This window comes from Aedes aegypti, chromosome 1 (genome assembly GCF_002204515.2).
Source record: "Aedes aegypti strain LVP_AGWG chromosome 1, AaegL5.0 Primary Assembly, whole genome shotgun sequence".
NCBI classification, from domain to species: domain Eukaryota; kingdom Metazoa; phylum Arthropoda; class Insecta; order Diptera; family Culicidae; genus Aedes; species Aedes aegypti.
In genome coordinates this window covers 208404108-208427896 of record NC_035107.1, presented here as the reverse complement: position 1 = coordinate 208427896, position 23789 = coordinate 208404108, and the positions used below count along the sequence as shown (strand labels likewise).

Sequence of the window (23789 nt, the reverse complement as noted above, 5' to 3'; positions counted from 1 at the left end):
TCACGAGGAAGCCTTCGCAAGCTTCCCGAGGAAGCCTTCGCAAGCTTCCCGAGGAAGCCTTCGCAAGTTTCCCGAGGAAGCCTTCGCAAGCTTCCCGAGGAAGCATTCGTATGCTTCCCAAGAAAGCCTTCGCAAACTTGTCGAGGAAGCCTTCGCAAGCCCGATGAAGCATTTGCAAGCTTCTGTAGAAAGCCTGATAGAGGACTTTCTTAGCACTAGAAACATTTTCATAGCGTAAAAAGCCAATTAATTTTCCAGCCGATTCTCTGTACAGCAGACGCCAGTCTTTCGTCGCCTTCAAGTAGCGGACCACTTGCTTGGCCACCACCCAGTCCTCTTCTCAAGGTGCACTGAGTAGGGCTTCAACTGGGCTCTTATACTTCGTTGCATCCTCCAGAAGTGGACCTTCCGACTTGCCCTTCGTGAATCCTTCCTCCATTAGCGTTTTCGCCTCCTTAGCATCTCGAAGTCCAAATCGCTCAGCCACACCAACTCCTTATCTTCCACCTCTTCAGCGAATGCTTTAATCTCCATCGAGTCTGGTTGTTGAACAGGCGAGGACTGTTCCGATTCAGCCGCATGTTCTGACTTCAAGACACCAGTCTCCAGTAATTTGTCATCTCGGCTGATCGCAATCCAATCCTTTTCCGGATCCAGAAAACGGTTAACTTTCTTTCCTTCTGCGTATCAAAAATCATATTCTTCGCCAGGTTCAAACATTTTTAATTTTGGCATTTGAACGTATGCTTCGGATCAGAGGTAGACGGTTTGACAGTTCGATAGGTAGATTTGGTATCACTCTTCGCGCAACTCTCCATTCATAAACTCTGAGTCCCACTACAGATTTCCACACCGTGCAACACAAAAATGAATCGTGTTTTTATTATCTTCATATTTTTTCTCAGAAGAGGTCCCGGGCAGCACTGGCTGAGGGAAAGTTGTACATTTTTGACGTGGTGCTCGAATGGTGAAAAAAAGTGGAAATGTCAAAGTAAAATCGACGAAAAACATATATCCGAACGTAGAAAAGAGCAAAGTCGCGAGTGCAAGTTAAATTTCAATTGGGAAATATATAAAAATTAATAATTTAAAATTTTAAAAAGTGGAATTGATGTGAAAAAAAAAATGATCGATGACAGCATGCGCGGGGGGAAGTGATAAGTGTTTGAGTGAACGCGGTCTCAGTAGTAGTGGTAGTGAAAGTGATGTGGTGTGAGAGATGAACGTGTGGAGAAATACTGCTTGCGAGGCTTACCCACACCAACAGACTAGAGTGATCTCTCGGAAGGGGGGAAGAGAAGCGGGTATGAGTAAGATGATGGTACGATTAGAAAACTCGGCATGTACAATGGTGTTCAATTGGAGTGTTGCAAATTTGATACAGTGCCCGTTTGATTTTGGCAACTTTACCGTTCGATCTTTATTTCGAGAAGCCCAGCAAGCGGGTACAGTTTTCGCATAAGCAAAGTATTCTGGCCTTTTTTTCGATTGTCGAGCAGTGCGCTTCGAGAAGACCAGCAAGTGGATTCGATTTTCGTACCGCCCTATCGCAGGAGTGGGAGTTTTTTTTTTTCCCGAGTTTTGAACAGTTCCGTAGTAACTTGCATGAATAATACTCTATAGTTAACGGTGGAATAGTTCGACGACATTGTTTTGACGACCAGCTTAAAAATACTTCAAGGATAAAAAAACCGGTGAGATCTTTTCATGATGAATTGTATTATTTGATTATATTTCCAATCTTTTATGCATTTTGGGTTGGGTGGGACCATCAGGGCACCCGATTGAAGCGAGATGGATAGGAAGAGTGAAACTGTCAACTTCCTGTTGCCAACATTTCGTGGAAAAAGGGCGGGCTCTTCTTCCCATCTATTGGGTCTTTCTGACAAGCAAGGGCTTGATTGTACGACTGTTTGTGTGAACTTACTTTTGGAAGGAGATTCTTTTTCCCTTGCGGGTTTTGCGTAAGTGTCTCTGCTTACGGGTCCGCCATTCGTTTTTGGCCCTTCAGTCATGAGTATGATTGAATACAAATAGTCATACAATCTTGATCAAATTGTTTTGTTGGAACAGACCATTGCTACCGGTGGATACCTTGCTACAATAAATGGCAGCTTATATCATCATCATCATGAACGTATGCTTCGGATCCAAAGATCCTAAAAAGAGAGTACGACGGCTTCTTCCCATGCCACAGCTCGTACGGCGTCTTCTCAACAGCAGAAGTTGGTAGCTGATTCTGCAACTAGTTAGCAGTACGCTGCTCTCGAGTACTTCTTGTCAAGATCAGACTCCGCCAGCAAGCACCTCACCATCTCCACTTCATACCGATTTTTACGTTCCGCCTTCCCGTGCGGCTGTGGATGATGCCATTCTCCGCCAGGTACGTCTTCAACGATGCACTGGAATATTCACTACCCCTGTCGATAAGAGCACGCTCAAACTGATATCCGGCTGCTTTGCTGAGTTCACGTCCTTCAGTAGATTCTTGTCGCTGGTCATGTGAAATGATTGCACCGGAGTCCAAGTACCGGTTTGTGCCAGAGGCCGTCACAGCCATTAGACACATCTCCATTCCATCCGGTACCTCAGCGGCCAGATTCGCCTTACCATCTGCTGATTTCTTCTTCTCATGTCGCGTTTTAGCCAGCTTCGGACCTAAGACCTTCGGACAATCGTTTCGGAAATGTCTCTCTTCCTTGCAGTAGTGACACACAAATTGCTTCTTCTTATTCGTCTTGTTAGACTTCATTCTTTGCAACACTTTCTCGTCGCCGTGCACATTACCACCGCTGCACTCGAGATGACGTCGTCACTTTTCCCGCAGCTTGCTCTTCACAAAATCCTCCGTTCGTTATTGTGCCGGTTTGTTCTCGATCACATTGATCAAGCTGCCAAGCGATGGCGTAAGGCTCGACAAAATCAGCGCTATAAAAACTCAATCCTTCAGACCTCCCCCAATCACTTTCAGACGATTCAGGTGTCCGGGGGAGGTGAATTCGGCACCGCTCAAACATCAAATTAGTGAACACGTGCATCGGTCCATTGCGTTTTGCTACCTCCATCTGTCAGCACAGGTGAAGGCACGGTGTACTATGTTAAGAAGGTGATATATTCCGAAAACTGACAGCTATTTGACGACGTCATTCCTATCCACCTCGAACAAATTTGCGAAAAAAATGATCTAGTGGTCCGGAACAGGGCTGCCAGATGTACAGATTTCTCTGTATTACACAGATATTTTTATTCTGACACAGATTCAATTTGTATGGAACACAGATTTTCTTTCAACAATTTTTGTATGGACACAGATTTTTTTGTATGAGACACAGATTTTTTAACCTCGTGGATACAGATTTTCTATCAAATCATCTGGCAGCGCTGGTCCGGAAGGTATATGGTACAATAGGAGTGACGTCACATGTTCACAATCAAACTTGATATTTACATCAGTAAAGAGCCTGTCTTGTTAATTTTTATGCCGTGGGTGAAGGTGTTCGGCCGATTGGGGGTTCGTTTGGCCAATGATCCAGCAATTCTCGATTACTTTTTCAATTCAACGTAAGTAACTTTCACACGGTTTTGAGAAAGTTAATTAAGAAGAATCACCACCTTTCTTCAAAAACTGTTTTAAAATTAATCCCATTTTAAACATTTTTTTTACCGTGTACATCGCTTAAATTTTGCATGCAATCAGCTCGCGTTAAAAAACTAGGTAGTTCCTATCATTTCCCACAAAAATTGTTTGATAAAATGATAAGCCGTTTCAATCAGTTACTTACGACGTTTTTGTACCAGTTTAAAATAGACTCAAGTAGTGTTTTGTTTTGATTCGTGGTTAAGTCACTTTGTCTCCCATACAACGGAGTGGCGAAAGTAGTGGTTAGGTTGCGAAATTGAAGAATCTTACTTTCGTCGTTTTGTAAATTCAGAAATTAAACATTCAAAAAGTGAAAAATCGAGTTGGTTTAGAGCGGAACGTGTATAATTTCGTCTGCGAAACACGTAGGATTGATAGAGTAAGTTTGTTAACTTTTCTGACTTGAGTCTGTTTGAATAAGTCTTCGAGAATTGTTGTCGGTCTCGGTAGGCCTTTCCATTTGACGTTTGAAATCAGCTGATCTCGAAGCACTTTGACAGTTCTTCTATGGAAATGACAGGCCCGTGTTAGCACCGGTCCTCCACCGATGTAAACAAATGCATAGACGGACCTGTCAAATAAAAAGGCCTATAAAGCTTCTCGAGAAAGGCTTTGCCAGGGCTGTTAAGTATCATGATCGACTTGCATCACTGACGAAACGAGTCTTTTCACTGTTGCTTGACGAAGGTATATTTTATGTGCTCACTTCGTCAACTCGCAATGACGGAAATCTAATGAGGGCAATTTTAATATTTTTAATTAAAAATAAATAAATAATTTATCTTTTGTTTTGATTATTTCAGGAGATAAGTGATAAGTAACGTGGCTATACTTCCATGATTCTAGCGATATAAATAACAATCATACTAGATAATGAAATAAGTCAAGTTTACAATTCCGTCACAAGCCGTAGCGACGAAAAAATGAAAGAGAATTTGAAAATTTGAAAATTTGGAAATCTCTGTCATTGTCTTACCGATCGATGACAGTAAGGGAAGCATCTATGTAAAAGTCATGCGACACCCTATATTTATATTGACGCATTTCAGCAGTGACCTTCGCAAGCTAACCGTGGAAACCTTCGCAAGCTTCCCAAGGAAGTCTTCGCAAGCTACCCGAGGAAGCATTCCGAGAAAGCTTCCGAGGAAGCATTTGCAAGCTTATCGAGGAAGGCTTCGCAAGCTTCCCGAAGAAGCCTCGCTTCCAGAAGAAGCTTTTCTAAGCTTCCAGAAGTCATCGTAAGCTTCTGGAGGTAGCACCCAGTCAACATTTTGGTTTGTATAACTTTTGTTATATGGAAAATGTACCATTTATTTATTTTGTACCATTTATATGGTTCGCTATTTAGCCATATGCATAACTTCGATAACTTTCGAATTTTCATTTTTGTTTAATGTTTTAACATCAAGATATATCCTATATCTAACTGCTAAAACACACATAACTTTTCAAAATGTGAAGACATTCAAAATATCACGTATGGCGAAATAGGGAACCACTATGGCCATAACTGGTACACTTACCCTACATCATTCCATATGAATCAATTCAGTCGTATAGAATGCATGAAAAGGCTATATACCTACCAAAGTGGAGGCTATATACGTGCTTGGCACGACTTTTTAGACTTTCTACGATCAGAAATACGATGCCACAAAATTTGGACGAAAATAAGGAATAAAAAAATTCAAGCATGCCTCGAACGCGGGACCTCTGGATTAGGAATAGGAGACCTTGATCCTGTATCACCAAGGGTTACATAACAGAAACGTGATTATTTGCCAATATGAATGCAGGTTTCATGTACAGCGACACTTGCTTTGTTGTTCTTTGAGGCCCATCGTCAGCAGATACCAAGTTTGGGTGGCAATTTTTGCTAAGTTATTACCAAGGCGAGTCCAATTCTCTAAGGTGTCCCATTATGCTCACTTTGTGGAGAAAACCAGACCGGGTAGGTGAGGAAGGGCTTGCCGTTTTGTTTACAAACATCTGAAAAAGGTAGTTGAGAGATTGACTCTTGTTTGGTTGGAGAAACAGTGTTGCCAAGAATTATTGTAATAAGGTCGCCACTGTTCCTTTCTTTCGTTTTGCTCTACTCCTTTCTTTCATTTTGACAATTTCATCCACACTGATGGCAGCACAGTTAGTTTCAGTTTCAGCATCATCCGGGCCAGGCAGTAATGTTTGCAAACAAAACGGCCAGCAAGTTAAAGATGGCCTCCTAGCCACTCTCGCCAAATGATAACACCTTAGAGAATTGGACTCGCCTTGGTTATTACGATTTCATATGATGCTTTCTGGATTGATAAATGATCTGACAGTTTATACAACTTAACGTGATTCTATGTTGCACTATTTACGACATGTTTTGCTGGCAACACAGATTGTCGTTTATCCCAGACAACCAGAATGTACATATAACGAATTCACCTTTTGCATTATGCGATGCTTATATGTGCAAATTTTCACTGCGAAAAGGTCTTATACGTACAAAAGTGGAGGCTATATACGTACATAAATAAAATAACATGCAATGCGAGTGTGCAGATTTTATTGCGAACTGATTTGTACTCTTATACGACTTGAATTATCATAACAAAAAAGATTTGACAGCTGCTACGGATTAATCCGATTTACTTTGTACAAGTATACGGGACGAAACGAATTGCACATATGAACTCATTTAATAGCATTTAATGCGAGGAATCTCATCGATCAAACGATTTCACCCATCATGTAGTGCGAGTGTGATGCAATGTGTACAAATAAACGACTTTTCACGTAAATCGTTATGCGACTGCTGGTTGTCTGGGATGAATCGTATTGGGGATTTATAAACAACTTGTGTTGACATTGATAACTTTTAATTTGACATCTTGTGCGATTCTGATTTTTGACGTACGAATATGTGATTTTGGAAGCACATTCTTATACGATACGTGGTTCACTGGGTAGGAAGGCTTCCCTCCACAAACTTTCAAGGGAAACCTCACCAAGCTACCACGGTCAACGTTTCCAAGCTTCCACACGAAATCTTTCCAAGTTTCCAACGTAAGACTTCCCATGCTTCCAGAAGGAGTCTTTATAAGCTTCCAGAGCAAGCGTTTGCAAGTTTTCAGCGAAAACGTTCCTAAGCTTAAACTGGCAACATTCCCAAGCTTCCAGAGGAAGTGTTCTTTAGTTTCCAGAGCCATCGCAAGCTTCCAGAAAAAGCATATTTAAGCAGTAGAGGAAGTCCGAAAGAAGCATTTCCAAGCTTTAGAAGGAAGTTTTCACAAGCTTTCAGAAAAAGCCTTCACAGGCTTCCAGAAATTCTTTGCATGCTTCTAGAGGTAGCTTCGCCAACTTTCAGAATATACCTTCGCAGACTTCCAAACCAAGCCTTCCCACGTTTCCAGAGTAATCCTTCATTAGCTCCCAGAAGATGTCTTCCCAAGTATCCAGAGGAAGTCTACCTGAACACTAGAGGAATCCTTCACAAGTTTCTAAATAAACTCTCTCGAAGCTTGCAGAAGAAGCCTTCTCAAGTTTCCAGAGGAAGCTTTCCTATGCTCCAAAGGAAGCCTACTCAAACTTCCAGGTGTAGGCTTCCTAAACTTCCATAGGAAGTCGTCCCAAGCTTCAGAGGAAACCGTACAAAGTTTAATATGGAAACCTTACTTAGTATTCAAAAGAAGTTTCCCTTAGTTTTGAAGGCAAATTTTCCCAAGCTTATTGAGGCAACCTATCGAGCTATCTAGAGAAAACACCCAAAGCTCTCAGGGGAAACTTTTTAGGTCTTATTGTCACTTAGTGAAAGCATGCCCGAAATTCCAAAGACAGCAATTTTTGATTGGCTATTAAATGTGAAATATAATCTCCGCATTCAAGTATAGCATACAATCATCAAATTATATGTGTGAGTTTAAGTGCAATATTTTCAACACATTAACCAGTTTTATCACCTCAGTTATGGAGCGTCGATCATAAATTGTCCATAAAACAGACGATAATAATTTACGATCGCATAATTTTCTGCCGTAATGCTTAAACCTTTAAAAAGTTCCTATAAATAGTGTACGATCTACTTCTAAACGGTTATTCTAATCAAGATCAAGATGATCTACGTTCAGGCTTTGCTTTTGCTAGTCCCATTTCTTTTAAATAAAACGGTCGCCAATGCAACCAAATATCGTCTACCGGATAGTACGTTTCCATCTCATTACGTTCTTCGAATCGAGATGAACACAGACCTTGGATCATCGGACAACTACACCGGACAGGTCACCATAACCATCGTCGTTCATTACCCAACGGATTTGATTGTCTTGCACGCGGCCGAGAACTTAGAAATCAAACAAATTATTCTTCAGGCGCTCGAATCTGGCGAGTCGGTCGAAGTGCGATCCAAGGAACGTGAAACCGAGACGCAGTTCCTCAAAATCTACACCGAACAGATGTTGAACCAGAGCGAGCAGTACCAACTGACGATCAGTTTCGGTGGCCATATGCAGCGTAATCGCACGGGGTTCTTCCTGGAAGAGTACCAGAAGGGAGAGTTCTACGCAGTGACAGTCTTCGAACCGATTTACGCCCGCAAAGCGTTCCCGTGCTATGACGAACCGATGTTCAAGGCGACGTTTGACGTGGAGGTTGAATGTGGCAAGGACTATAGCGTTCACTCCAACGCAGAATTGATGGAGATTCAGGCGGTAGATGGGGATAGGAAGCTGGTGCGATTCGAACGAACACCACCGATGGCGAGCTACTTGGTCGCGTTCATCATTTCGAAGTTTGACGAAGAAGTTCGGGACTTTGATGGACTGAAGATCGGTATGATTACTCCGCCGAATGATCAGCAAGAAGGAGATTTCGAGTTCGCCTTCCGAGCGACCTGGTTTTCCGTGGATGGTTTGCAGAACTATACCGGACAGAAGTATCCCTTCAGCAAGCTCGATCAGGTCGGTATCGATTACTTCTTCGGTGGTTTGGAGAATTGGGGTTTGATTCTGTACATCACGGACGCTCTAGTGGTGAACTCGCAAGCTGATGATTGGGACAAAGTCGAGTCGGTAAGGCTAATCGCCCATGAGGTGGCTCATCAATTTTTCGGGAACCTTGTGGGGCTGACTTGGTGGGAACATTTGTGGTTAAAGGAAGGATTCGCCACGTTCATGTCGTTCAAATTGACCAGAGAGTTCCTTCCCGAAGCATGGATTCTGATCAACCATCAAAACTTTATCGACAGATGGGATGCCCTTCATTTCGATGCTGGTCCAATGACATATCCAATGTCAAACTACGTTGAAAGTCCTGAAGCGATCGGGGTGCACTATACGGCAGAGATAGTGTACAATAAGGCAGCCAGCGTCATACGAATGATGGAAGCTGCGCTGGGAGAGGAAGTATTCAAAGCTGGAGTTCAGGACTATATTGCGAATGATCGCTTCGGAACAGCGGATCCGTACAAGCTGTACCTAAGTCTTCACAGATTTGCTGAACACATGCTACCGCTGGAAGCTCACGTTGCTGAGATTTTCCATTCTTGGGCAACTCAAGCCGGTCATCCGGTTGTCCACGTTGAGATGATTGGTGAGTCAAATTACTATCGACTAACGCAGCGTAAGTATTGTGATACGTGGAACTGCAATGGATCCCGTTGGTGGATACCGATTTTCTACAGTAGCTATGAGCTGGGTGAACGGTTTGCAGGTTGGTTCTCAGATGCTACGGATGCCATCACTGTGGTAATGGATGGCGATCTACCGTTGGTGAACAATGGAGGATACGGTTTCTATCGGGTAAGCTACTGCCAACGAGGGTGGGAAGCAATTATCAAAAACTGGAACCGTTTGGACGGTATAGCTCGTGCCAAGCTAATCGATGACGCCTTTGCATTATTCTGGAATCATGGAAACACTTTTGGGCCTTTGAAAGCGATGCTGCAATTGCTCAGGACAGAATCAGATCCACTTCCGTGGCTTGCAGCGATGGGCGATCGCACGCTGGGAAAGCTTCTTCATATGGTCAAAGGACGATCGGAACTTGAACCGATTGTGCAACAATTGGCCCGGAACTTGACACTAGATATGTTGAAGCTGTTCCGGAACGATACGCGTATCGAAAGCCGTCGAGTTCGCCAAAGGGCCTTGGTATGGGACGAACGTTTGAAATTGACAAATGTGCGGGTCGGAAGGACGGAGATAAGGTTTGAGTTATGTGCCCAGATAATGTCTCCAGATTTTATGGTTAAGCTGCGATGCAATGCAAAATTTTTGATCGAAATGCTTCAGAACGCTGACTTAGAGAAGTGTTTCAGCGAACCGGAAGATTTTGATGAATTTTTGGATAATTTATTGGAGAACTTTGAGTGTCCGGAAGTGCTTAATGTGGTGTTGGCAGAGCTGGAAATGAACAATCCTGCCTCAGATCAATTTGTGGAGAGTTTGTTTGATAAACTATACAACCTACAGACCAGGTGAGTTTTTGCGTAGATGTTAAGACTTTAATACTGTAATGGATTCATTGTAGCATCGATGCTGATCAGCTGGATGGATTCTTAAAAGAAGTCATCCACTATATTTACAAACCGCATCACCAACAATTGTATCGGCAGTTTATCGATCGATTGAAAGTAATCAGCGAAGATCAGCGTTCTACTTTGCATCACTTGCTGGATTTGCAACAAAGTCGCGTTGATGACATTTTGAAAGAGCTTGCGGAAATTCGAGTTTCTCATCCGATGTTAACGAATTCACAGTAACATGTGACAAATTCTTAAATGTAAAACAAATACAAAGACAACTTCCAATTAGCGGCCAGAATATTTCTTCATTCCTATGAAATACCACCATATTTTCCAGAACACGCGTCAATTTCATAAACAGCTGACCAAATTGAGCAGCAAACCTTGTCCGCCTCCACCGCTTGACCAGATAAGTGAATTTTCCCCATATTTGTAATGCTGTTCACGTTTACCCAGGGGAATTCGCTATTTCGGGCTTCGAAGAATCAATGACCATCACCTGCCCTATCAACAAGTGGTCCCCTTCATGTGTATGTATCGACCCCATTTTTGCAGCATCCTTTCCTGTAGTGTCAACAGAGCAGACGACACAATCCTAGCGGAGCACATTTCGAATCATCATCGGAAAGATGGCTATTTGCTCTTCGGTACTGCGCGCGCTAATTTATGGGCTGAATTTGTTATCGGAACAGTTTCCCTCCGCTGTCGATGCGTCAATGAGGCGAGTGTGGGTGGTTCAACGGTTTTGCACCTGTTGCGCATTGCAGGGCCGAATCATTCGGACACTTGAAATTGTAGTCCTTTTTGTACATAGAGCTTAGTGACATTTGAACACACGTAGACTAGCACACGCTCGTCATACACATTTTGTTTTTGTTTTCCTCAAAGAAACATGCACACGCTTTCCAGACTCATCAAAATGCATATGGAAATATTACCCAATTTGAAAAATTTACACCCGGTTTCTGGGTGTTTTTCGAGACTGAGTGCATGTTGTTTTCCTCTAAGGTTCACAACTACATCCACACTAGGGCACCCATACCATTGGGCGTGATAACCACTATTTGGCTCGAATCTTCTTCCTCTTCCTCTTGGCACTACGCCCAATTGGGAATGAGTTTGTGTTCTTCTTCTTAGGCTTCCTCAGCTATTTGCAAATATTTAAGATTGCACTATAGAGTGCGGTCTATAAAAAAAAAAAAAAAAAAAAAAAAAAAAAAAAAAAAAAAAAAAAAAAAAAAAAAAAAAAAAATGAAAATGCACTTGTTATTATGTATTCTTCTTTTTTTTCTCTCTGGCTCTACGTTCCCACTGCGACGGAACCTGCTTCCCAGCTTAGTTCTTATTAGCACTTACACAGTTATTAACTGAAAACTATATTTTCCAATTGACTAGTTTTGCATGTTTAACCTTTCGGTCGTCGCGCGAATTTTTGTAACGCGAGTAGTCGCGCGTTGTACTTTGTACAACACCCTTGGTTTTGCGAATATCTCAGGAGTCTGACCACTTAGAAAGACGACGGCTTCGGCAAAATTCTTCAGTGGTTTAAGGGCTATTATTATTACAGCCAAGAAATTCGGGATTTTGCCACTAGGCGGCGCTAGTGAGCATGAAACTTTTGTTTCTCATATCTCATGATCCTGACCACTTAGAAAGATGACGTCTTCGGCAAAGTTGTTCGGTAACTCAAGGACTATCATTGTTCGAGCTAATTGATTCAAAATTTTGCCACTAGGCAGCGCTAGTGAGCATAAAACATTTGTTTCGCAAATATCTCAGGAGCCTGATCTCTTAGAAATATGGTGTCTTCGGCAGAGTTGTTCAGTAGCTCAAATTCTTTCTTTGTTTCATCCTTAAAGTTCGAGATTTTTCAAAATAATGATAGTCCCTGAGCTTCTGAACAACTTTGTCGAAGGTGCCTGTCTAAAAAGTCGAGATCCTGCGGTATCCGCAAAACAAAAATTTCATGCTCACTAGAGCCGCCTGGTGGCAAAATACCCTATTTTATGGCTCAAATAATGATAGCCCTTGAGCTACTGAACTATTTTGCCGAAGACACTATCTTTCTAAGTGGTCAGGCGCCTGAGATACCTACAAACAAAAGTTTCACGCTCACTAGCGCCGCCTAGTGGCAAAATTTTGAATCAACTAGCTCGACAAATTATAGTCCTTAACTTACTAAACACCTTTGCCGAAGACGGTATCCTTCTAAATAGTCAGGATCGTGAAATATCTGCAAAACAAAAGTAAAACTTCCATGCCCACTAGTGCCACCTAGGGGTCAAATTCCGAATTAAATGAGTTACCTCCAGAACAACTTTAATAAAGACCCCAAGTTTCTACATTATCTGGATTTTAAGATATGACGATTTCAAACTGTGGTTTCCTCGAACCGTACATAGTGCGTTCATTATTATGTGACTTCCATGTACATCTGTTGATTTTACCGTATTGTAAAGGGCCATACTGTATATAAAAACTGTCGAGTATTGTTCTTAAGAAGATTCTTGAGGAATACATTTTGGTTTGGTGTCGATAGATATCTTTGTTGCAAAATGATAGCATATAAATCACAACGGTTGTACAAAGTACAACAGCGCGACAGCCCGAAGGTTAAATCGTCTGGCAGATACGAAGATACTCTATTTTCCTGAGAAATCGAGAAAATTTCCAATCCTCAACCAGTGGGATTCTAAGCCACACCCACGACCCTCAGCTAGCTGAATAGCTGCGCGTTTATCGCTACGGCTATCTGGTTCCCTTATTATCAACACGGATAAAAATCTGATCCCCACACCATGATTTACAAATCATGAAATTCATAAATTGGTTAGGTCATAATATCAGGATCACAAATCATGGTTCCTGGAGTCATAATCATGATTCTTCATAAGTGTAACATCCAGTGTGAAAACACTAAGCGGCGCACTTTGCTACATGTTATTCGTATCGATCACTCACAATTCAAGATGACGAAGCGGTTGAGTGGTAGAGTACGTGGCTTACAATCGGAAGGTTCTTGGCTCGGATCTCAATGTATGCTATTTTTAACTTTTTTTTATTTTGTCGATCATAAACGGATGCGCGACTCAGCATTTTTGACATTTGAATCATGATTCCAAGCAATCAGCAACAAAAACCTAACGCGTGTGTTGCGTTATGGCGATCTGACTCATGATATCATGAGTCCAAATCATGGTGTATTTTCATAAGATGAAAACACGCTGGAATCATGATATCATGAGTCATAATCTTGTTTTTGGATTCTGATTTCTACCCGTGAATGTAATTGTCTTAATTTTCTGGTTTTGTCCATTTTTTGTCGTTTTTTCTTAATTCTTAAGTCGTTGGTCGCATTACCCAGACAACCACAAGTCGCATAACAGTTTACAAATGAAATCGTTTACTCATACAAATTGCATCACATCCGCACTAAATGGTGGGTGAAATCGTTTGATCGATGAGTTTTCTCGCATGAAACGTTATTTTCTGAGTTTATATGTACATTTCGTTTCGTCCCGTATACTAGCACAATGTAAATCGGATCAATCCGTAGCTGCTGTCAAATAAATGTTGTTACCATAAATTAAGTCGCATAAGAGTGTAGATAAGTTCGCAATGAAATATACACACTCGCATTGCATGCTTTGTTTCATCATATAAAATATGCACATATATCGCCTCCACTTTTGTACGTATAAGGCCTTTTCACGACATCTTAAACGTGAAACTTTGTACATATAAGCTTCGCATAACACAAAAGGTGATTTCATTATACGTACATTCTGGGTTATCTGGGTAACCCATATCCGTCAAGCAAATGGAAAAAAGTTCAAGTTGCTGCCATTTCGGCAATTTTTGACGGATTGCCTTCGTTTTAGTTCGAGTTGAATCCTATGGATGTCTAGTTTCATCCATCATCATTATAGAATTTTTGATAAGTTTACCGGTAAAGAGTTATTCCGGTGGGTCACTGGGTCGAGTCGGGTAAAAATGACCCCAACTTCCTTTTCAATTAACTTTTACCTAACTAATAATATAAATCTGACTCAATTTCAACTAGTTTTCATAGTTTCGACTACGAACGTCATGTCAAAACTAAATTAGAGTAGTATTTGATCCTTTTCTCGCGTCACTTGCTCCTGCGGAGGTGGGTGAAGTGAGCAGGATCAATCGTGTCGCGCGTCGCTCGCGTGGCATGATTAATTAGTGGCGCGGATCGCGAAGCAGGTAGTAGTGCTTGATCCGTTGCTCGCGTCAAATTATTTATCATGGTCTAATCGCTTATCAAAGTGAATCCTGTGACCCAACGTTCCTCCACATTAACAAACATCCCTCCCAGTATCCTTAGTGGAGATGCAGAGGCAAACACGGTCTTCAAATAGCAAAGGTTACACACTAACATTCCTTCCCCCAATTCCTCCTGACTGCAAGGACGTGGCCGGCGCCGTTATTGACCCTGTATAAATAGAGACACTGAATTATGCACACTGAAGAAGATTATGGCCAATCCCAGCCGATCTTCTAGTTGATTCTTTGTGCATTTTCACTGACTTCGGTCAATCACGGAATAGCAACCATTGATATGTGTAGTCAGTCTAAGCTAAGCTAAGCTAAGCTAAGCGAACGTCATGTCAAAACTAAATTAGACAATGGGACCTGCTTTCACCTAGGGCATTTTTTTTTTGGGATCGCCGTGGAAGCGGCCCTAAATTCCTCCTTAACTGTAAAATTTGGTTTAATATCCAAATTATCATTTTGAAAAAGCAGCTCAAGCCTGATCGAACAAGATTATTTTAAGAGTATAGACCACCAAAAGAAATAGAAGAATAGTGGACAATATTCTCTAAGCTAGAAATTTTCCCATTGTGTAAAAAATCTGGTTCATAACTCAGTCTTGGTGTCCAATGACGTGTCCAATGACTTCGTCCGATTGTGGAGATCCGAGAGGTACTGCGACTTCCACTTTCTCCATAGCTGCTGGACGAAATGCTGAGTGCGTTGCCACTGGGACAGACGATTTTCCGGAACCTCTTGCAGGTCCGGCTCTGGGGCGGCCGTGAGAGGTCTGCCAACTAGAAAGTGGCCTGGTGTGAGGGCCGTGAAGTCGGCGGGGTCGTTGCTGAGCGGTGTCAATGGCCTAGAGTTTAGGATCGCTGCAACTTGATGAACAACGGTGTGTAGCTCGTCGTACGTCAATGTTCTGTCACCGATAGTCTTACGGAAGTGGCCTTTAAAGGATTTCAGTGTCTCCGTTGAACCAGAAAATTTGTTTACATCAAGAGATATAATAAGAGTAGTAATCATTGGAAAGGACTTAGGTAGCGTTAGGTATACTACACCAGATTGCAAAATTTAGTTACATTTTTTATTTTGAAATCTATGCGATTTCAAGGCGGCCGGCATGTTTGAACTCAGAAATGCCGGTCTGACTGGCAACACCCAGATACGTTCCACATGCGTAAATTATTCATCCCACTTTTTCTCACGCATTTATCTCCTATCTCTTATCGAATATAGTAGTTAGATATAGATATCACCGATCACAACCGATCGGTTATGATCATGCCTATATTCACCACTGGCCTTATCGTATCGCCTGTATACGAAAGTGCTCTGCTCAACCCCTGGGAGGTAATCGATCGACGCTGAGCAGCGGATTGAGAGTGCTGGCGATCAACGACTTCTGCTTGGATTCAGGATCAGCAGTGGCAAGGGAAGTAGAATTGCTTAAGATTTGTGGTGCGCCATGCATGAGGCACATCAGATGAGATTATATTGATGGACATCCAAATAAAATGGTGGTTGAAAACTAGATTTCATTTGCATGCGAATTTGTATCCCTGAGTTCAGTTGACGGTTGGTCTTTGGTTCTGCTGGCTTTTCCGAGGCTCGTTATTTCACCTGGTTGGCTCCCCTCGTTGTTGTCAAGTTGGTCGGTCTGTTCTCAGTGAAATTGTGGGCCGTCGAGCCGAGTCGCGAATCGCGGTTGTCGAGTGATAGTGAGTGCAAGTGAACTCGAACATTGTGCGGTTTGCTTGGCAGACTACAGTGCGGTGCAAATAATAGGTAACAGTTGAACTTTTTTGAAATTTTCAATAAGTGGTTCGAGAGTGAATTTTCAAAACAACTGAAGGAGTTAAAGTCACAACAGCGACAGATTCGTAGCACGTTTGAGGGAGTGAAGCAGTTTATCGCGAAATTCGAGCGCGACAAGCATGAGGCTCAAATCGACACCCGAGTGGAAATCCTGGAGGAAGCAATGAAGAAGTTTTACGGTCTGCGTCGGAAGATCGAAGCACTCACGGAGGAAGCTGATGAGAAGGAGTTGCTGGCTACCAAGGGTGATCCAGTAGAGATGAAGGCAAACCTGGAAGCACTCGTCGAAAAGCGGCATAGCATCATCATCCAGCAAGCAGAAGACAGTTATTGTGAGCTGAAGTCAACGCTACAGCTTCTACGTGGCAAACCGCCTTCAGAAGGTTCCTCTGGTCCATCTGTTAGTTCCCAAGGAGGTTCAGCGGCTCTGTCGACAGTCAAGCTACCGGAGATTCGGTTACCTAGCTTCAATGGAAACATCCGTGACTGGGTGACATTTCGGGATATGTTTAGGAGTCTGATCCACCGCAACACCCAGCTGACTGATATCGACAAGTTCACCTATCTCCGATCTTCACTCGCAGGAGAAGCTCTTCAAGAGGTTGAACGGATAGAGATAACAGCGGCGAATTATCTCATCGCCTAGCAGCAACTGCAGAAGCGGTATGTGAATAAAAAACTCATCGTCAAATCTCATATCGATGCACTTTTTGCAGTTGAGCCGTTGAAAAGGGAGAGTTACGAGGCTTTGTGCCATCTCATTAGCGAGTACGACCGTAATCTTAAAATGCTGGACAAAATCGGGGAAGACACCTCTGGATAGAGTACCATTCTCGTCTACATGGTGTGCTCTAGACTGGATTCAGCAACCCTCCGAATCTGGGAAACGCATCATGCCTCAACGGAGGTGCCAGTGTACGAAGAGCTGATGGAGTTCCTGCGCAAGCATTTTGCTATCCTGCAGTCGATAGCACCAGCGAAGTCCGCTCAAACCGAGTCGAAGAAGCCCAAGTTCACCGTGAGCCACGCTCAGACATCCATTCCAGTCAATCGGTGTCCCTTTTGCTTAGAAGAGATGCATTCAGCGTTCAAGTGTCAGAAGTTCATGAACATGAAGATTCCTGAGCGGTACGAGAAAGTGAAACGGCACGGGCTGTGCCTGAATTGTTTGTCTTCGTCACACATGGTTAGAGCGTGTACGGCCGGCGTCTGCCGACACTGCCAAAGGAAGCATCATTCTCTCCTTCACTCTGGAGGTGGTGCCGGTGGAAAATCTGCCATTCCCGCCGCTCAAAACGATTCGTCCGGCCCACAGATTCAGAACCGATCACAGACGAACACACAGCAACCACAGACACAAGCCCAGAACCAACCAACACTGACTCAGACACCTAGCACGGGATCATTTCCCGTCGCAAACATAAGTTCGCACCCCCCACCACCAGCCACCACAAATCGCACACTTTCAAGCAATTCCCTACCCGCCACCATACACACTTCTTCTCGCCAAGTTTTGTTGTCGACAGCGCTAGTTCGCGTGTCAGACAGATACGGAAACACTCAACTAGCTCGAGTGCTCCTCGATTCTTGCTCGGAATACTGTTTCGTCACAACAAGTCTTTCTCAAAAACTGAGACTAACTGAAACATCCAGCTACCTATTCGTGGCCGGAATAGGAGGCTCTGTTGTGAAATCCACCAAGAAGGTGGACATTTCATCATACTCTGCGAACATCCAGCTTCACGTCCTGCCGAAACTGACCTCTGAGTTGCCGATTCATCCCGTCAACATCGAGAAGCTAGCTATTCCTAGTGAAATCATTCTGGCAGATCCTAATTTCTGCGAACCAGGCCCAATCGACATTATCCTCGGCGCAGAATACTACTACGACTTTCTCCTGGAAGATAGGAAGAAACTGTTCGAAGATGGACCAACACTGCAAAGCACAGTCTTCGGATGGGTTGTATCTGGTCGAGTTTCCGGGAACGCCATCAAGATTCCTTCAACGATTACCCACTCCTATTCCACGGTTGAGCTCCGAGATCTCGTCGCTAAGTTCTGGGAGTTGGAGTCCTGCAACAGTTCCAGTACGATGTCGGTGGAAGAAACAGTGTGCGAGGAGTTGTTCGACAAGACGACAATACGTGATGGAGTTGGAAGATTTGTCGTCACCCTTCCCAAAAGAAAGCATATTATCAATCAATTGGGCGACTCCAAGCTCACCGCGCTTAAGAGACTTCACGGGATGGAGAGACGTTTTATCGGCAACGACATGTTGCGGACTCTTTACATCGATTTCGTCCAAGAATATTTGTCCATGAACCACATGCGCGAGGTTGACGTTAGTGAAGATGACAAGCTGTCCTACTATCTCCCACATCACGCCGTTCTCAAACCCGAAAGCACGACAACAAAGCTACGTGTTGTGTTCGACGCCTCCTGTCGAACGTCGACGGAAACATCCTTGAACGACGGATTAATGGTAGGACCTGTGGTGCAAGATGACTTGCTCGCCATCATTCTGCGTTTTCGCTGTTGGAAGTTCGTGTTAGTCGCGGATATCGCTAAAATGTACCGGATGGTCAAGGTAGCAGAAGCCGATCATCCCCTCCAGCGGATTCTATGGCGAGATTCGCCTGATCAGCCTGTCAAGACGTACGAATTGACAACAGTCACGTACGGCACGGCCTCAGCACCATATCTTGCAACCAAGTGCCTCCAACGGCTAGCAACGGAAGGAGAAGCGTCGCACCTAGCAGCTGCGAAAGTCATCCGCAAGGATTTTTACGTTGACGATTTGTTGACTGGTACCGACAGTCTCGACGATGGGAAAGCACTCGCCATAGATCTAATTTCGCTGACGAACTCAGCAGGCTTCATGTTGCGCAAGTGGAGCTCGAACAGTTCCGAGCTGTTGGCCACGATTCCAGCAGAGCTTCGAGACGAACGCTCCACCCTTGAACTCGATTCGTCAACGTCGATTGTTAAAACTCTTGGGCTCACTTGGGAACCTGCTAAGGACATTTTCAAGTTCGCCGTACCATGCTGGAGTTCTGAGCCAACCATCACCAAGCGGGTTGTTCTCTCCGACACCGCCCGCATCTTCGATCCTCTGGGCCTCATCAGTCCGGTTACTGTCCAAGCGAAAATATTTCTTCAGCAGCTGTGGAAGCAGAAGTCAGATTGGGATGAGGCTTTACCTGAAAACTTCCAGGCCGTCTGGAACGAGTTTCGTCGGAATGCTGGTGCACTCGAGACTCTCTCGGTTCCAAGATGGACAGACTTCAGTAGCAGCTTAGTATCGGTGGAGCTGCATAGATTCTGTGATGCATCGGAGGCAGCATATGGTGCTTGCCTGTATCTGCGGTGCGAATCATCGGATGGGTCAGTTACCGTCCGCCTCATCACGTCGAAATCGCGCGTGGCGCCGCTGGAGGAACTCTCCCGCAAAAAGAAGAAGCAGTCGATCCCGCGACTGGAGCTCTCATCGGCTTTACTTCTGAGTCATCTCTTCGAGAAATTCCGGAATAGCGTCCACATTTCAACCAATGCCTACTTCTGGACGGACTCCATGATAGTCAAGTGTTGGCTGTCGTCACTTCCGTCACACGTTGGCAAATGTTCGTAGCCAACAGAGTATCAGAAATCCAGCACATTACTAAGTCTGGAGTCTGGAATCACGTCGCTGGTGCTGACAATCCGGCGGACATCGTATCCCGCGGGATGACACCTGCACAGTTGGCATATCAGTCGGTTTGGTTCGAAGGTCCATTGTGGCTACGCCAAGATCGAACCACTTGGCCCAAGTCAACTGCTGTTCAACCAGAGTTGAACAAGGCACTGCTGGAGGAAAAGCCAGCAACATCACTTCCCGCTCAAATCAAGCCACCTAGTTCGATGTTTTTGCTCCGGTCATCGTTTCTGATACTAGTCCGACTCGTTGCATGGATTCGTCGGTTCGCACACAACGCAATCCCGAGAAACCGTGTCTGCAAGCGCAGTGGTAACCTGTCATCATCGGAACTCAAAGAAGCCGAACTACAGTTAGTTCGGTTGTCCCAGTCGGAAAGCTGCGTTGTCTAAAAATCAGCCTATCAGTCCATCGTCGAAGCTCCTTACAGCGAATCCTTTCTTGGCCGAAAGCGTACTTCGTGTCGGCGGCCGGCTGCATAATGCTCCCATAGCAGAAAGCCGCAAGCATCCGCTGATTCTTCATCATCAACGTCACCTGACGCAGCTGATAATGGATCACTACCATCGAAAACTGTTCCACGCCGGACAGCAACTCTTGATCAGTTCCGTCAGAGAGAAGTTCTGGCCAACACGTGCCCGAGACGTCGCCCGTAGGACCATCCATCGATGTGTTCCCTGCTTCCGGAGTAAACCAAAGGTCCACGAGCAGTTGATGGCCGATTTACCGTCCGTCCGGGTTACACCCGAAGCTGTTTTCCTGAAAGTAGGTATCGACCTATGCGGACCGTTCTACATCCGATATCCAGGACGACGAAGTGCACCGATAAAAACTTTTGTGTGCATTTTCGTCTGTTTGGCAACCAAGGCCGTTCATATGGAGATCGTCGCCGACCTATCAACTCAAGCTTTCTTGGCAAACTTCAAACGGTTCGTCGCAATCCGTGGTAAGCCACAACTGGTCATGTGTGACAACGCGACCAATTTCGTAGGAGCGAACAAGGAGCTGGAAGTACTTCGTCGGCAGCTGAACCATCAGCAAGACGTACTAGTCAATGCAGTACTTGAAGATGGAATCGACTTCAAGTTCATCCCGCCTCGCTCTCCAAATTTCGACGGACTACATCAAGGGGAAGAGTGGGGCCAAAAGATGCCCGGGATAGTTCTTTTTCTAGGAAGCGGATGTAGGTGGTAGCATAAGGCATAATTTCAACTAACCTTGATTAAATGAACGTACAGCAAAATATCATAGTTTTCCAGAAGCAAATCGTTCTGAGCTAGTTATTCTTCACTTATGTGTTCAGTTGACAAAAAAGGAATAATTTTCTTAGACAATATATTTTATAAATTTGAAAAAAAAATTGCAGTTTTGTCAGGATAATACACATTTTTATCATATAAATGCACAGTATTGATGATTAGGAGCTGTGAGGAGGATTTAGATTGTCCATTCTTATAGGTTAGTCATTAAAGTTGATTGCAGACTCCTATCAATCAGTATGATTTTGTAATAGCATAGCATAGCATAGCATAGACTGACTGTACATGTCAATGGTTGCTACTCCGTGATTGGTCGGAACTGGTAAGAATTGCACTTCGATCTAGATGAATAAGGAATAGGAGTTTCCACTTACTCTCTAAGTGCAATTTTAGCAGATCTCATAGTTTTGATCAATAACGGCGCCGGCCAAGTCCTTACAGTCAGTTGGGATAGGGAAGGAATGTTAGGGTGTAATGATTGTTGCTTCCAGAGACCGAGAATACCTCTGCATCTCCACAATCATTACGGGAAGGGTGTTTATTAGTGAGAGAGGAAAAAGATCTGGGAGTCACCTCTGATCGGTGATGCGATCCATGGATAGGGAGAAAAAATACGATTTTTACTTAAAAGTAGTTTTGCATTTTTGTCTTGCAATGAAAATATAATAGTAGAAGTTTGAAGAAATACGTCAACATTCAAAATATCGAACTGGTCAAAAGTTATTTTTAGTGATAAAAGAGAAAAAAAGCTATGTATAATAAAACTATATAAAACAAAAATAAGGGTTATTGCCGACACTTGAAGTGACGAACCGTCCATAGTTTGTTTGAAAATTACACTAATGTTACGTTGCGACGATAAAAAATGCGTTATTAAAAGCATGAAACGAGCTCACCAGTTGGTAAGCTATCCTCGACTGAACACGTATATCTCCTCGCACTCACACACCATGAATCACACACGCCGCCACGACAAAAACACGATTGCTTGGACTTCCACGACGCACTGCCCAGCAGAACGCGAGCAATCCCCTATCAATCAGTATGATTTTGAATAAATCACTAATAGTTTTAGTTTTCTTGGTTAGAATTGCAATAAATGTAATATAGAATATTCAAACGATAATCACATAAATATCCTTTGCAACATAAGGTGCGTCATATTTGTAAAAATAACTACAAGAAAGTGGGTCAAGCTGATCATGGTTTTTTTTAAGAAAGATTACACAAGAAACAACTTATTTTTCTACTGTTCATCCTTCTGCTGATTCTTCTTCTTCTTCATGGCATAACTTTCATTTGCGTCGTCTATTTTCCGCCCGATCGCGTCAACGACGTTAACCTCATGGAAAAACATGTCGAAGCGATGAAATGTGCGCTCATTGCAATATCACACGAACTCCATCTATGTTGGTTAACGTGTATAGGCATCACCCTCCTCTACAACTTTCGATAAAGACCAATACTAAATTTGCCTTCGAGGATGCGGAAGTTAGTACTTTATTCTATGATTTAGGTAGTGCCGATTTTGATAGTATGAACTCGTTTCTAATGAATGCACATTGGGCTGAAGTACTTCGCGATTGTGATGCCGATCGGTCTGCCTCAATAGTTAGCAATATTTTGCTCTATGCCATTGACCAGTATGTACCAAAAAAGCTTAAACGAGTAATAGCTCACCCTGCCTGGTCGAACTCGCACCTTAAGGTGAAGATAAATCGAAGCCAAACTTCAAGTTTTCAAGAGCACGGATCTGGAGAACCAAACATCCGTTTGAGCGGAAAACTTAATCGATTGGTCACTCGCTGGTGGTGGCTGCAGTGCCGTAGCGTGCGGTTGGCCAGGTTGGCACCCGCCAAGGGCGCCAGCCTTCATGGGGCGCCAAAATGAGGACCTGGCAACATTTTGGAAGAAACATATCTAACGAAGTCGTGGTCATAACAAGACATAATTGAAGAAATTAGAAGTTCATTTTTGTTTGTTCAAAGCATCTCAAAAGATTGCAGAATTCATACACCCTCATTAGAGTGATGCAAATTTAGAAATTTTTGCTCCCCTATGCTTAAACGATTTAAATTATGGTAAAAAGCATCCTCTAAAAATTTGAAATGATTTGGAAGAAATTTGACTGTGCACACGCCATTTGAAGTTTATATGGAGATTACTATGGAAAACGCCAACCTTTTGTGTTCAGCCCTCTATCTCTTCGTCATAATATTTTATGGAATAGTGAACACACTCTTCTCGTGTGAAATTCTACCAGCTACAACTTTGCCGAAGACCAAATTTTGATTGGACGTCAAGGAAAATTGTTATTCATCATCATAAAGTGGTTTTGCCTTCAGTAAGCTTCACCAACTATTCGGCAGGCAACAGTGGTGCTCCTGGCGGGAAGTATAGATCAAAGTAATCCAGGCTACTATGTTCTACAGCAAAAAAGCAGTGTTGCTCTGCAAGTAATTGAATGATCATCTCAGCATGGTTTAGACTTTGGAATCAAGAATAACAAATTATCCTTACGTCCAATCAAAATGTGATCTTCGGCAAAGTTGTAGCTGGGAAGATTTTACATAAGAACAGTGTGTTCGCTTTTCC

At 43.4% G+C, this 23789-nt stretch overlaps 1 protein-coding gene across 1 annotated transcript; it reads left to right on the top strand.

The window, feature by feature from the left end:
• The first annotated feature begins 7711 nt into the window (after window positions 1-7711).
• Window positions 7712-10433, top strand: LOC5580296 (glutamyl aminopeptidase). Its single transcript, XM_001662871.2, has 2 exons — window positions 7712-10097; window positions 10151-10433. Exons 1-2 carry the CDS (start codon window positions 7738-7740, stop codon window positions 10380-10382), a joined length of 2592 nt encoding a protein of 863 aa, XP_001662921.2. The 5' UTR covers window positions 7712-7737; the 3' UTR covers window positions 10383-10433.
• The last annotated feature ends 13356 nt before the right edge of the window (window positions 10434-23789 follow it).

Bases quoted from the DNA above. Each gene is read 5' to 3' on its own strand.
- LOC5580296 (XM_001662871.2), top strand. From the start codon at position 7,738: ATGATCTACGTTCAGGCTTTGCTTTTGCTAGTCCCATTTCTTTTAAAT. The intron at 10,098-10,150 runs GTGAGTTTTTGC...GATTCATTGTAG, and splicing joins CTATACAACCTACAGACCAG to CATCGATGCTGATCAGCTGG.